The sequence below is a fragment of the Coregonus lavaretus genome, assembly GCF_964263955.1.
Source record: "Coregonus lavaretus genome assembly, chromosome: 3".
Taxonomy (NCBI): Eukaryota; Metazoa; Chordata; class Actinopteri; order Salmoniformes; family Salmonidae; genus Coregonus; species Coregonus lavaretus.
The window spans coordinates 22,986,308-22,999,253 of NC_139990.1; the positions used below are offsets into that span (position 1 = coordinate 22,986,308).

The 12,946-nt window shown below is 41.4% G+C and overlaps 1 protein-coding gene across 1 annotated transcript in view; it reads right to left on the bottom strand.

Moving 5' to 3' along the window:
• LOC311126301 (alpha-2,8-sialyltransferase 8F-like) overlaps positions 1–12,946 on the bottom strand; it is a gene marked incomplete at both ends in the record, with an annotated part of 32,585 nt that overhangs the window by 11,854 nt on the left and 7,785 nt on the right. The window contains 5 exons of the mRNA XM_084158503.1: positions 5,397–5,483; positions 6,417–6,529; positions 6,876–7,020; positions 7,283–7,369; positions 8,540–8,623. Of these exons, the coding sequence (XP_084014629.1) occupies positions 5,397–5,483; positions 6,417–6,529; positions 6,876–7,020; positions 7,283–7,369; positions 8,540–8,623 (516 nt within the window). The remainder of the gene's footprint in view (positions 1–5,396; positions 5,484–6,416; positions 6,530–6,875; positions 7,021–7,282; positions 7,370–8,539; positions 8,624–12,946) is intronic.

The following is a 12,946-nucleotide window of genomic DNA, read 5'->3' on the forward strand; positions in this document are numbered from 1 at the left end:
GGTTGGATGGCATACCAGTCGAGGTATACCAAACCTTTTTTGATATACTCAGAGGACCGTTATTAGCATGTGTTAACCACTCCTATGTAAATAGTAGATTATCAGACACTCAAGAAGAGCAAAATAAATAACAATATAGGGATGAGGTAGTTGGGTGGGCTAATTTCAGATGGGCTGTGTACAGGTGCAGTGATCGGTAAGGTGCTCTGACAACTGATGCTTAAAGTTAGTGAGGGAGATAAGAGTCTCCAGCTTCAGAGATTTTTGCAATTCGTTCCAGTCATTGGCAGCAGAGAACTGGAAGGAATGGCGGCCAAAGGAGGTGTTGGCTTTGGGAATGACCAGTGAGATATACCTGCTGGAGCGCAGACTACGGGTGGGTGCTGCTATGGTGACCAATGAGCTAAGATAAGGCGGGGATTTGCCTAGCAGTGATTTATAGATGGCCTGGAGCCAGTGGGTTTGACGACGAACATGTAGTGAGGACCAGCCAACAAGAGCGTACAGGTCACAGTGGTGGGTAGTGTATGGGGCTTTGGAGACAAAACGGATGGCACTGTGATAGACTACATCCAATTTGCTGAGTAGAGTGTTGGAGGCTATTTTGTAAATGACATCGCCGAAGTCAAGGATCGGTAGGATAGTCAGTTTTACGAGGGCATGTTTGGCAGCATGAGTGAAGGAGGCTTTGTTGCGAAATAGGAAGCCGATTCTAGATTTAACTTTGGATTGGAGATTCTTTATGTGAGTCTGGAAGGAGAGTTTACAGTCTAACCAGACACCTAGGTATTTGTAGTTGTCCACATACTCTAGGTCAGACCCGTCGAGAGTGGTGATTCTAGTCGGGTGCGCGGGTGCCAGCAGCGTTCGATTGAAAAGCATGCATTTAGTTTTACTAGTGTTTAAGAGCAGTTGAAGGCTACTGAAGGAGTGTTGTATGGCATTGAAGCTCATTTGGAGGTTTGTTAACACAGTGTCCAATGAAGGGCCAGATGTATACAAAATGGTGTCGTCTGCGTAGAGGTGGATCTGAGAGTCACCAGCAGCAAGAGCGACATCATTGATATAAACTCTTTAGTATTATCCCAAAAAAGGTATAATCTTCGTAAATGATATTTTCGGTAGGACTGGTGGAGTTATGTACCACATGCAGCTAACAAAAACATATGGAAATGTCTGCTCTACCCAAAATTACAACCAAATAATTGCAGCATTACTGCAAAAAATGGAAGAGGAAAGTGGAAGGGGGAAAAAGTAAGGAACTTGTCTGTTGGCCTTGCATTAAAGAACATAATTGGTTAAAGAAAACTGTGATAAATAAAAAAGTATACCAGTTTCAATTAAGGACCAAAGGATTGACAGCCGTCCCATATAGATTGCAAAATAGTTGGGAAGAGATTTTTGACGTACCGATTCCATGGCATAGTGTTTATGAACTGATACGCAAAACGACGCCGGATTCAAAACTTAGAATTGTTCTATTTAAATTATTATATAAAATTCTTGCTACCAATAGAATGTTATTTATATGGGGGATACAATCTTCCCAGCTCTGCAGATTTTGCTGCGAAGAGACAGAATCATTAGATCATTTGTTTTGGTACTGTCCATTTGTAGCTTGTTTTTGGACAAAGGTCCAGGAATGACTAAAGGATTGCAATATTTTCCTGGAGCTAACCCTGCAGTTAGCACTACTGGGTGATCTGAAAAGTCATAGTCAATCGATCAATAATATAATAATACTTAAGCAAAAATGTTTATTTTCAATGTACAATCTGTAGAAACAATGAGAATTGAAAGGTTCAGAACTTTTGTAAAACATCACAGTACAGTTGAAAAATATATGGCAAATAGAAATCCAATATGGATGGTGTTAAGAGATAGATGGGTGGTGTTGAATGGAGCTGAAGGATGGGACTAATAACAACAACTAATAACAGCAAGATAACTAATGTAGGGTATACTGTGTTCATAATAAGTATACAAGTTATAGGTTGAGAGCTTTTGTGAAAGAGCACAGTTAGAAAAATATGGCATATGGAAGCAAACCAGATGGACATTATGAAAATGAACGGAGGAAGTTCAGGAGTAAAAACAAACAAAATAGAATTATTGTAAAATTTGACCGTGTCCATAAAATGTATATAGTATGTATAAGCTGGAAGTAGAGGCCTAAGCATTGTTGTTCACAAGTTTACTCCAATTAGGGAAGGGGTGGTGGGGTTGGAAAGTAATGAAGGGAAATATCATTTAAAAAAGGATATGTATGTGTGTATATATATATATATATATATATATATATATATGTATATATATGTGTGTGTGTGTGTGTATGTACAGTTGAAGTCATACAGTTGAAGTCGGAAGTTTAGTGGGGAGAACAAGTATTTGATACACTGCTGATTTTGCAGGTTTTCCTACTTACAAAGCATGTAGAGGTCTGTAATTGTTATCATAGGTACACTTCAACTGTTAGAGGCGGAATCTAGAAAAATCCAGAAAATCACATTGAATGATTTTTAAGTAATTAATTTGCATTTTATTGCATGAAATAAGTATTTGATACATCAGAAAAGCAGAACTTAATATTTGGTACAGAAACCTTTGTTTGCAATTACAGAGATCATACGTTTCCTGTAGGTCTTGACCAGGTTTGCAAACACTGCAGCAGAGATTTTGGCCCACTCCTCCATACAGACCTTCTCCAGATTCTTCAGGTTTCGGGGCTGTCGCTGGGCAATACGGACTTTTGTATTGGGTTCAGGTCTGGAGACTGGCTAGGCCACTCCAGGACCTTGATATGCTTCTAACGGAGCCACTCCTTAGTTGATCTGGTTGTGTGTTTCGGGTCGTTGTCATGCTGGAAGACCCAGCCACGACCCATCTTCAATGCTCTTACTGAGGGAAGAAGGTTGTTGGCCAAGATCTCGCGATACATGGCACCATCCATCCTCCCCTCAATACGGTGCAGTCGTCCTGTCCCCTTTGCAGAAAAGCATCCCCAAAGAATGATGTTTCCACCTCCATGCTTCACGGTTGGGATGGTGTTCTTGGGGTTGTACTCATCCTTCTTCTTCCTCCAAACACGGCGAGTGGAGTTTAGACCAAAAAGCTCTATTTTTGTCTCATCAGACCACATGACCTTCTCCCATTTCTCCTCTGGATCATCCAGAAGTCATTGGCAAACTTCAGACGGGCCTGGACATGCGCTGGCTTGAGCAGAGGGACCTTGCGTGCGCTGCAGGATTTTAATCCATGACGGCGTAGTGTGTTACTAATGGTTTTCTTTGAGACTGTGGTCCCAGCTCTCTTCAGGTCATTGACCAGGTCCTGCCGTGTAGTTCTGGGCTGATCCCTCACCTTCCTCATGATCATTGATGCCCCACGAGGTGAGATCTTGCATGGAGCCCCAGACCGAGGGTGATTGACCGTCATCTTGAACTTCTTCCATTTTCTAATAATTGTGCCAACAGTTGTTGCCTTCTCACCAAGCTGCTTGCCTATTGTCCTGTAGCCCATCCCAGCCTTGTGCAGGTCTACAATTTTATCCCTGATGTCCTTACACAGCTCTCTGGTCTTGGCCATTGTGGAGAGGTTGGATTCTGTTTGATTGAGTGTGTGGACTGGTGTCTTTTATACAGGTAACGAGTTCAAACAGGTGCAGTTAATACAGGTAATGAGTGGAGAACAGGAGGGCTTCTTAAAGAAAAACTAACAGGTCTGTGAGAGCCGGAGTTCTTACTGGTTGGTAGGTGATCAAATACATATGTCATGCAATAAAATGCAAATTAATTACTTAAAAATCATAGTGTACCTATGATAAAAATTACAGACCTCTACATGCTTTGTAAGTAGGAAAACCTGCAAAATCGGCAGTGTTTCAAATACTTGTTCGCCCCACTGTATACCCTTATTTGGCAATGACACAGGTCAAACGTTTTCTGTAAGTCTTCACAAGGTTTTCACACACTGTTGCTGGTATTTTGGCCCATTCCTCCATGCAGATCTCCTCTAGAGCAGTGATGTTTTGGGGCTGTCGCTGGGCAACACGGACTTTCAACTCCCTCCAAAGATTTTCTATGGGGTTGAGATCTGGAGACTGGCTAGGCCACTCCAGGACCTTGAAATGCTTCTTACGAAGCCACTCCTTCGTTGCCCGGGCGGTGTGTTTGGGATCATTGTCATGCTGAAAGACCCAGCCATGTTTCATCTTCAATGCCCTTGCTGATGGAAGGAGGTTTTCACTCAAATTCTCACGATACATGGCCCCATTCATTCTTTCCTTTACACGGATCAGTCGTCCTGGTCCCTTTGCAGAAAAACAGCCCCAAAGCATGATGTTTCCACCCCCATGCTTCACAGTAGGTATGGTGTTCTTTGGATGCAACTCAGCATTCTTTGTCCTCCAAACACGACGAGTTGAGTTTTTACCAAAAAGTTATATTTTGGTTTCATCTGACCATATGAAATTCTCCCAATCCTCTTCTGGATCATCCAAATGCACTCTAGCAAACTTCAGACGGGCCTGGACATGTACTGGCTTAAGCAGGGGGACACGTCTGGCACTGTAGGATTTGAGTCCCTGGCGGTGTGGTGTGTTACTGATGGTAGGCTTTGTTACTTTGGTCCCAGCTCTCTGCAGGTCATTCACTAGGTCCCCCCGTGTGGTTCTGGGATTTTTGCTCACCGTTCTTGTGATCATTTTGACCCCACGGGGTGAGATCTTGCGTGGAGCCCCAGATCGAGGGAGATTATCAGTGGTCTTGTATGTCTTCCATTTCCTAATAATTGCTCCCACAGTTGATTTCTTCAAACCAAGCTGCTTACCTATTGCAGATTCAGTCTTCCCAGCCTGGTGCAGGTCTACAATTTTGTTTCTGGTGTCCTTTGACAGCTCTTTGGTCTTGGCCATAGTGGAGTTTGCACAATTGGTGGCTGACTAAATACTTTTTTCCCCCACTGTATATATATATATATATATATATATATATATATATATATATATATATATATATATATATATATATATATTTGCGAGAAAAAAAAACATATGGGGGATTGGAAGTGATGCAGACAATTACATTGATGGAAGTTACAATCTATCTGCAATATTAAAGCTGATCTATACCCTGGCCTCAGGACCAGTGGAAGCAAAATAGCCCCATAACATCAAAGATCCACCATCATATTTTACTGTAGGTATGAACTACTTTTCTGCATATGCTTCTATTTTTCAACACCAAGCTCTATTTTTATGTCATCTGACCATAGCACCGCCTGGAGTTTGATAAACGGCATTGGCTCTAGGATTGGAACAGGTGCTTCGGTCAGATGACATGAAAATAGAGCTCTTTAACTGTATCTGATCATGTGTATTGATAGAGTATATACTGTACCCTTTAATGATCTGGGAAGGGTTGGCTGTTATGAGGTCTGTCTTCACTCCCACGTCACGACTCTTGTTGATAGGAGCCAGGTTAAACCTAACAACAACAACAACAATAACAATCACACAACATTACAAACAACTAAGATCACAACATTCACACAAGATTAGAAACAACAATCTAGACAACAACATTCACAGAATATTAAATCGACATTCACACAACATTACATCAACATTCACACAACTTTACATCAATATTCACGCAACATTCACATGACAACTGAATACCCCTACCTACATGTACATATTCCCTCAACTAACCTGTACCCTCGCACATTGACTCGGTACCGGTACCCCCTGTATATAGCCTCATTATTGTTATTTTACTGTGTTACTTTTTTTTCCATTTTTTATTATATATTTTTAGCAAATATTTTGTTACTTACTTAAATAAAATAAAACTCTGCATTGTTGGTTAAGGGCTTGTAAGTAAGCATTTCACGGTAAGGTCCTACACCTGTTGTATTCGGCGCATGTGACAAATTACATTTGATTTCATTTGATTTGATTAAGAGCGCCATATACAAACTAGTGATGGACTCAGAAAGAGGTGCCGGTTTCGATAGGATAAAACAACATTCTAACAACATATTTTTTACCTTTATTTAACTAGGCAAGTCAGTTAAGAACAAATTCTTATTTTCAATGACGGCCTACACCGGCCAAACCCGGACGAAGCTGGGCCAATTGTGCGCCGCCCTATGGAACTCCCAATCACGGGCGGTTGTGATACAGCCTGGAATCTAACCAGGGGGTCTGTAGTGACGCCTCAAGCACTGAGATGCGCCATTCGGGAGCACATACACAGAATGTCTACACAATGTTCAAACAACATTATAAACAACAACATTCATACATCACGTCAACGTTAAACACTACACAACAGCACTACATTGCTATAGATTACTACCTATAACAAATTGATTGATTGATTGCTTGCTTGATTGATAGATGTTGTTGCTGATACCTGATGACATAATCAGCATTGTCAATTTCCGCTCCACAGCTGCTGTTCTGCAGGATTCCTCCACTTCCCACCACGGCACAACGACTCAATGAACCTTTACTCCAGGGCACGGTCTAAAGACACACACACACGTTTTGTTATTCTATCCTCATGGGGACATAAAATTGATTTCTGTTAAAAATCCTATTTTCCCTGACCACTAACCCTAACCCTTACTATAACCATAACCCTATTCTTAACCCCTAACCCAAACCCTAAACCTAACTCATAACCACCAACCCCTTACCCTAACCCTAAGTCTAACCCTAAACCTAACCCCTAAGCTTAAAATAGCCTTTGTCCTGATGGGGACGTGGGAAATGTCCCCACGGGCAACAATTTTCCTGGTTTGACTATTCTTGTAGGGACTTTTGGGGATTTTAGCTCCCCACAAGGATAGAATAACTAACCCACACAAACCTGAGGCAGCATCTCCCATAGTGCTTGGTCCACCTTTCTCTTCCTCCACCTCTCTCCATCATAAGTCAGAATCTGGTTCTGATTGGTGTTCTGTCTGGTCATGATCAGCCTGTCAGAAGCATTACAGCATGACCACAACTCTGTCCTGGGGGGGAAGGACAGGAAGTTTGTTGGAGACGATCGCAAGACTGAGCAAGGTGTGTGTGTGTGTGTGTATATCAGTGGAGGCTGGTGGGAGGAGCTATAGGAGGACAGGCTCATTGTAATGGCTGGAATGGAATATTTGGAATGGGTTCAAATGTGGTTTCCATGTATTTGATACAGTTCCATTAATTACACTACAGCCATTACAATGAGCCCGTCCTCCTATAGCTCCTCCCACCAGCCTCCACTGGTGTGTATCTCACCTGTGTAGTTCTCTGTGTGTGAGGTTGAGTGTCCAAGGACAGTCCATCAGCTCTCTCACCTCCTGAGAGAACAGGGCAATGTCTACTCTGACACACACACACAGACACACACACACACACACCAGCCAGGTCACTCCAGATCCAATGCAATATTCAACGTTCGTCCAGGTCCCCACGACGTCGGGAGATGCCTTCAATACTGGCCACTAGGGGCAACGGTGAGCATTATTACTATCAAGTAGTCTTGCGTCGTTGGCTCCAAGAATCGTGGGTTCATTCCCAGTGCTAGGCATTCGTTTGTATTTAATTTGTTATTTTTTTTACCCTATCCCAAACCTTAACCCTTACCTTAACTATTCAGAATTAATACCTAAACATAACCTTCAAGTTGTTTCTGTTTGAACCCTCTCCCAAACCTTAACCCTTACCTTAACTATTCGGAATTAATACCTAAACATAACCTTCGAATTGTTTCTGTTTTAACCCTCTCCCAAACCTTAACCCTTACCATAACTATTTGGAATTAATACCTAAACATAACCTTCGAGTTGTTTCTGTTTTAACCCTCTCCCAAACCTTAACCCTTAAAACCCTTTCCTGCAGTTAAATGACCAAATCGCCCTCTACTGGCCTCGTCAGTGAAATGTTATTAATATTTTTCATAATTTCATAATTAATCAACATTATTTATTTTAAACAGCCGAAAATCCGGTGCTTCTATGTGAAATGGTTTTGTTATTTTTCAGTCTTCTGTGATGTATATAAAGTGTAATATTGGGTTGTAAACTCAAAATTGAATACATTTCAACTCTATATTTGGGCCCATACCATGTGTGTGAGGTGTATACTTTTGTTTCAAAGTAGATTTGTTTAAGACTACCAAGAAACACTCTGTGACCCTGATTTAGCCCACCCTAGTAAAAGGTTACTTAACCAATCGGAATTCATTCCTAAACTTAACCGTCAAATTATGACGTTTAGACAAATGTGGACAAACGTAGAATACTGAATTCAGACCATGTCAAACCGTGAAATCTTGTTGCACACACACACACTCATAATGTAAATAAACATATAGATGGAGAACTTGTTGGATCAGGATGGATTGTCTGGTTGATCTGATCAGACTTTCAGACTTTCCAGTAAAGAATATCTTACATAGAATCTTTCTCTCTCGGACCCCAGGAAGATTAGCTTGCATCATGGTGTCAGCTAATGGGGATCCCAAAAAAAAATCTAATTCAAAACTCCACCTACTTTTTCATAGTAGTCATGGTCACCAGTTTCTCTCGCAGTCTCCTGCACTGCAACATCTTCTGGACAGAGTCCAGGAACCCATCTCTGCAACACACAAACACACGCATGCACAAAAAAACACACACATTTATCATTTAGCCTAATCAGAGAAGTGACCTATCATAGAAAGGCTTTATGACTAGATAAGGTTGTAAACTAGTCTATAAGGTTTAGTATGAAAAGACAATTATGCAGTACTCGGAAATCCGGCTCCGGTTAGAGATTTAGGTGGACAAGACTCCAATGAACATTCAACCATTTATTTTAACTGCAAAAACCAGAACAGCACAGATGGCAAAACACAGATGAGAACATAGAATGTATGGTTATGTTTTTTCATCAAGAACACATACTGGAAGAGTCCTCTGACGGTGGCCAAACCAAATAATGGTAGACAGCCCTCAGCCCTAAGCCCTCAGCCTTTGAATTACGTTTTACATCGTCACATCCGAGTGTACCTTAAATGTCCCTTGCCCAAGAGAGGGAGAGGGATGATCAGAGAGGCAACGTCCTTGGTGGAAATCTTGAAGTTGAGCTTAAAAACAACCAACCTAAAGCTATTAATGTACCTAGAAAGCTAACATAGCTAGCTAGCACTCCTGTCAGGTAGTTAGCTACCCATAGCTGGCAAGCTAGTTTTATAGTTTGGTCATTTATTCCAATACATTTCAGAATTCCCAAAAATATGTTTATGAAGCTAGCTAGCTCCTCACTACAAGACTAAGCCAATTTGCCAACGCTAAAATCAATGTCATCTACAGTAGCAGTCAAATGTTAGGACACACCTACTCATTCAAGGGTTTTTCTTTATTTTGAAAATGTTTTACATTGTAGAATGATAGTGAAGACATCAAAACTATGAAATAACACATATGGAACCATGTAGAAACCCAAAAAGTGTTAAACAAATCAAAATATATTTTATATTTGAGATTCTTCAAATAGCCACTGTTTGCCTAGATGACAGCTTTGCACACTTGGCATTCTCTCAACCAGCTTCACCTGGAATGCTTTTCCAACAGTCTTGAAGGAGTTCCCACATATGCTGAGCACTTGTTGGCTGCATTTCCTTCACTCTGCCGTCAGACTCATCCCAAACCATCTCAATTGGGTTGATGTCAGGGGATTGTGGAGGCCAGGTCATCTGATGCAGCACTCCATCACTCTCCTTCTTGGTAAAATAGCCCTTACACAGCCTGGAGATGTGTTGGGTCATTGCCCTGTTGAAAAACAAATGATAGTCCCACTAAGCCCAAACCAGATGGGATGGTGTATCGCTGCAGAATGCTGTGGTAGCCATGCTGGTTAAGTGTGCCTTGAATTCTAAATAAATCACAGACAGTGTCACCAGCAAAGCACCCCCACACCATAACACATCCTCCTCCATGCTTTACAGTGGGAACTACACATGCGAAGATCATCCGTTCACCCACACCGCGTCTCACAAACACATGCGGTTTGAACCAAAAATCTATAATTTGGACAAATTTCCACCGGTCTAATGTCCATTGCTCGTGTTTCTTGGCCCAAGCATGTCTCTTCTTATTATTGGTGTCCTTTAGTACTGGTTTCTTTGCAGCAATTCGACCATGAAGGCCTGATTGTTGAGATGTGTCTGTGACTTGAACTCTATGAAGCATTTATTTGAGCTGTAATTTCTGAGGCTGGTAACTCTAATGAACTTATCCTCTGCAGCAGAGGTAACTCTGGGTCTTCCATTCCTGTGGCGGTCCTCATGAGAGCCAGTTTCATCATAGCGCTTGATGTTTTTCAAAGTTCTTTACATTTTCCGTATTGACTGACCTTCATGTCTTAAAGTAATGTGTCACGATTCTCTAAAGCAGAACCCAGAAGCAGACCAGGACAAGGTGAGTAGAACGAAGGTGAGTTTTTATTTACAGATTCAAATGTGGAAGCAGAATAATCCAGGAGACGGAGCGGGCAGCGGAGGTGAGTTGGTGGGAGTGAATAGGCAGATCCGATGATGTCACAGAAGCCACCGACGACCAGGCAGGGGTGGGGTGAATGTTCTGGGAGAATGATGTTCATGGCTAATGATCCGGCAGGGAATGGATGTCAGGTCAGAGCTTATGAAGTGTAGAGGTGATGATCAGGACCAGGTGTGCAGATAGCTGATGAGATGCAGGTGCGGGTAATAGAGAGATCCCCGCCTAGCTTCGTCGCCTGGCAACCAGACAGGGTGTGTTCAGGAACCTCAGGAAACAGACTTCAGAACAGAAAACAGGCAACACAGGCAGAAACAGGCTCAGGAAGCGGGATTCATGACATAATGATGGACTGTCGTTTCTCTTTGCTTATTTGAGCTGTTCTTGCCATAATATGGACTTCGTCTTTTACCAAATAGGGTAATATATGTGAAGAATCTCACATATAAAATGTACTTTGATTTGTTTAACACTTTTTTGGTTACTACAATGTAGAAAATTGTAAAAATAAAGAAAAACCCTTGAATGAGTAGGTTTGTCCAAACTTTTGACTGGTACTGTAATTCAAGGATTATGTTTAAAATGTCCATTAAAGTGTGATTAATCTGTGTACATGTTACAGTTATTAAATGGACCTTCCTGGGGTGTTGAAATGAACGCCCAGGTCTTCTGGGTCTGCTTTATCAGGTATTGAACAGATGGCGCTAAAGAGGAAATTGCAATGAACTTGTAAATACATAATCATTATAGTCATTAGTATCCTGGGACCTGAACTGGACATCCACATCCATTAACAGTAAAGGACAGAAGGATACACTAGAACCTTCTTGTGGATTTGGTAGGACAAAAACACCATGGCGAGCTCATCATGCTTGTGACATTATGCTAGCTAGCTATCCCCAGTTACAGTGCCTTCAGGAAGTATTCAGACCCTTTGATGCACATATTGTTAGGTTACAGCCTTATTCTAAAATGTATTAAATTGTTATTCTGTCTCTCACTGTTCAAATAAACCTACCATTAAAATTATAGACTGATCATTTCTTTGTCAGTGGGCAAACGTACAAAATCAGCAGGGGATCAAATACTTTTTTTCCCTCACTGTAGACAGGTGTGTGCCTTTCCAAATCATGTCCAATCAATTGAATTGACCACATGTGGACTCCAATCAAGTTGTAGAAACATCTCAAGGATGATCAATGGAAACAGGATGCACCTGAGCTCAATGTTTAAAAACCTGTTTTCGCTTTGTCATTATGGGGTATAGGGTTAGTGTTAGGGTTAGGGTTAGGGTTAGTGTAGATAGTGTAGATTGCTGAGGAAATTGTTTTATTTAATCCATTTTAGAATAAGGCCGTAACGTAACAAAATGTGGAAAAAGTGAAGGGGTCTGAATACTTTCCGAAGGCACTGTAGATCATTTGTGTTCACTTGTCGCATCCGTGCTTGGTTGCGTTTTCCCTGTGTTTGTGTCACCGATGCACTTGGGACCTGGCTGCGCGCTGCTCATTCTAAAAATATAACTTTTGGTAGGCTAATCAAAACAGTGGCATCATGTGCAGCAGTTGTGGTCATGTCTAGCAATGTACAGGTCCTTGTATGAACAGCAACCATTCACAACATGGGCAACAGACTCCATTACTTTTGACTAATGTAAAATACAAAATGTGTCATTGTTTGCAGGGTACCACACACACACACAGAAATTGTTTGACAAACCAACTTCCCCTACTGGAATAAATAAAGTACAAACACACACACACACACACACACACACACACACACACACACACACACACATACACACACACACAAACACAGAGTAATATGAATTTCCAGGTGAACATAAAGCCCACTGGTCAAAAACTGGTTGAATCAATGTTGTTTCCACGTCATTTCAACAATAATGCAATGTGATGACATTTAATCAATGTGGGAAACAGATTTGCAAAAAGTCATCAACATCAGGGAATTTCCTTTTTTTTATTATTTCACATTGAATTCACATTAATTGACAACTCATTCAAATTTAAATCAAAACTAGATGTTGAACTGACGTCTCTGCCCAGTGGGAGGAGAGCAGTCATTGGTAAATCTATCTGGTTTATTGCAAGTTGAAACAGGGAGCCACCACCAGCACAGAAGCAGAAATAAAATGTAACTGGCCTCTTGGAGACAGGCCCTTCATATCCTAATTAGACAGCACCAGCCCGGTAGGCTTGTGTGAAAGCCAAATAAAAAGATAGTGACTTTGTCAGCTGCTACAGAATCACACAGTGTTCACAGAATGTTATCGATACAATTTAACAGTGAATAATAATTGTGTCCTCGGTCCTTTTACCTCCAATCTGGCGTCAAGCATTATCAACAGATATGAGAATAATCCATAACATTCAGCTTCAAGTCTAGTGACCATGAACCC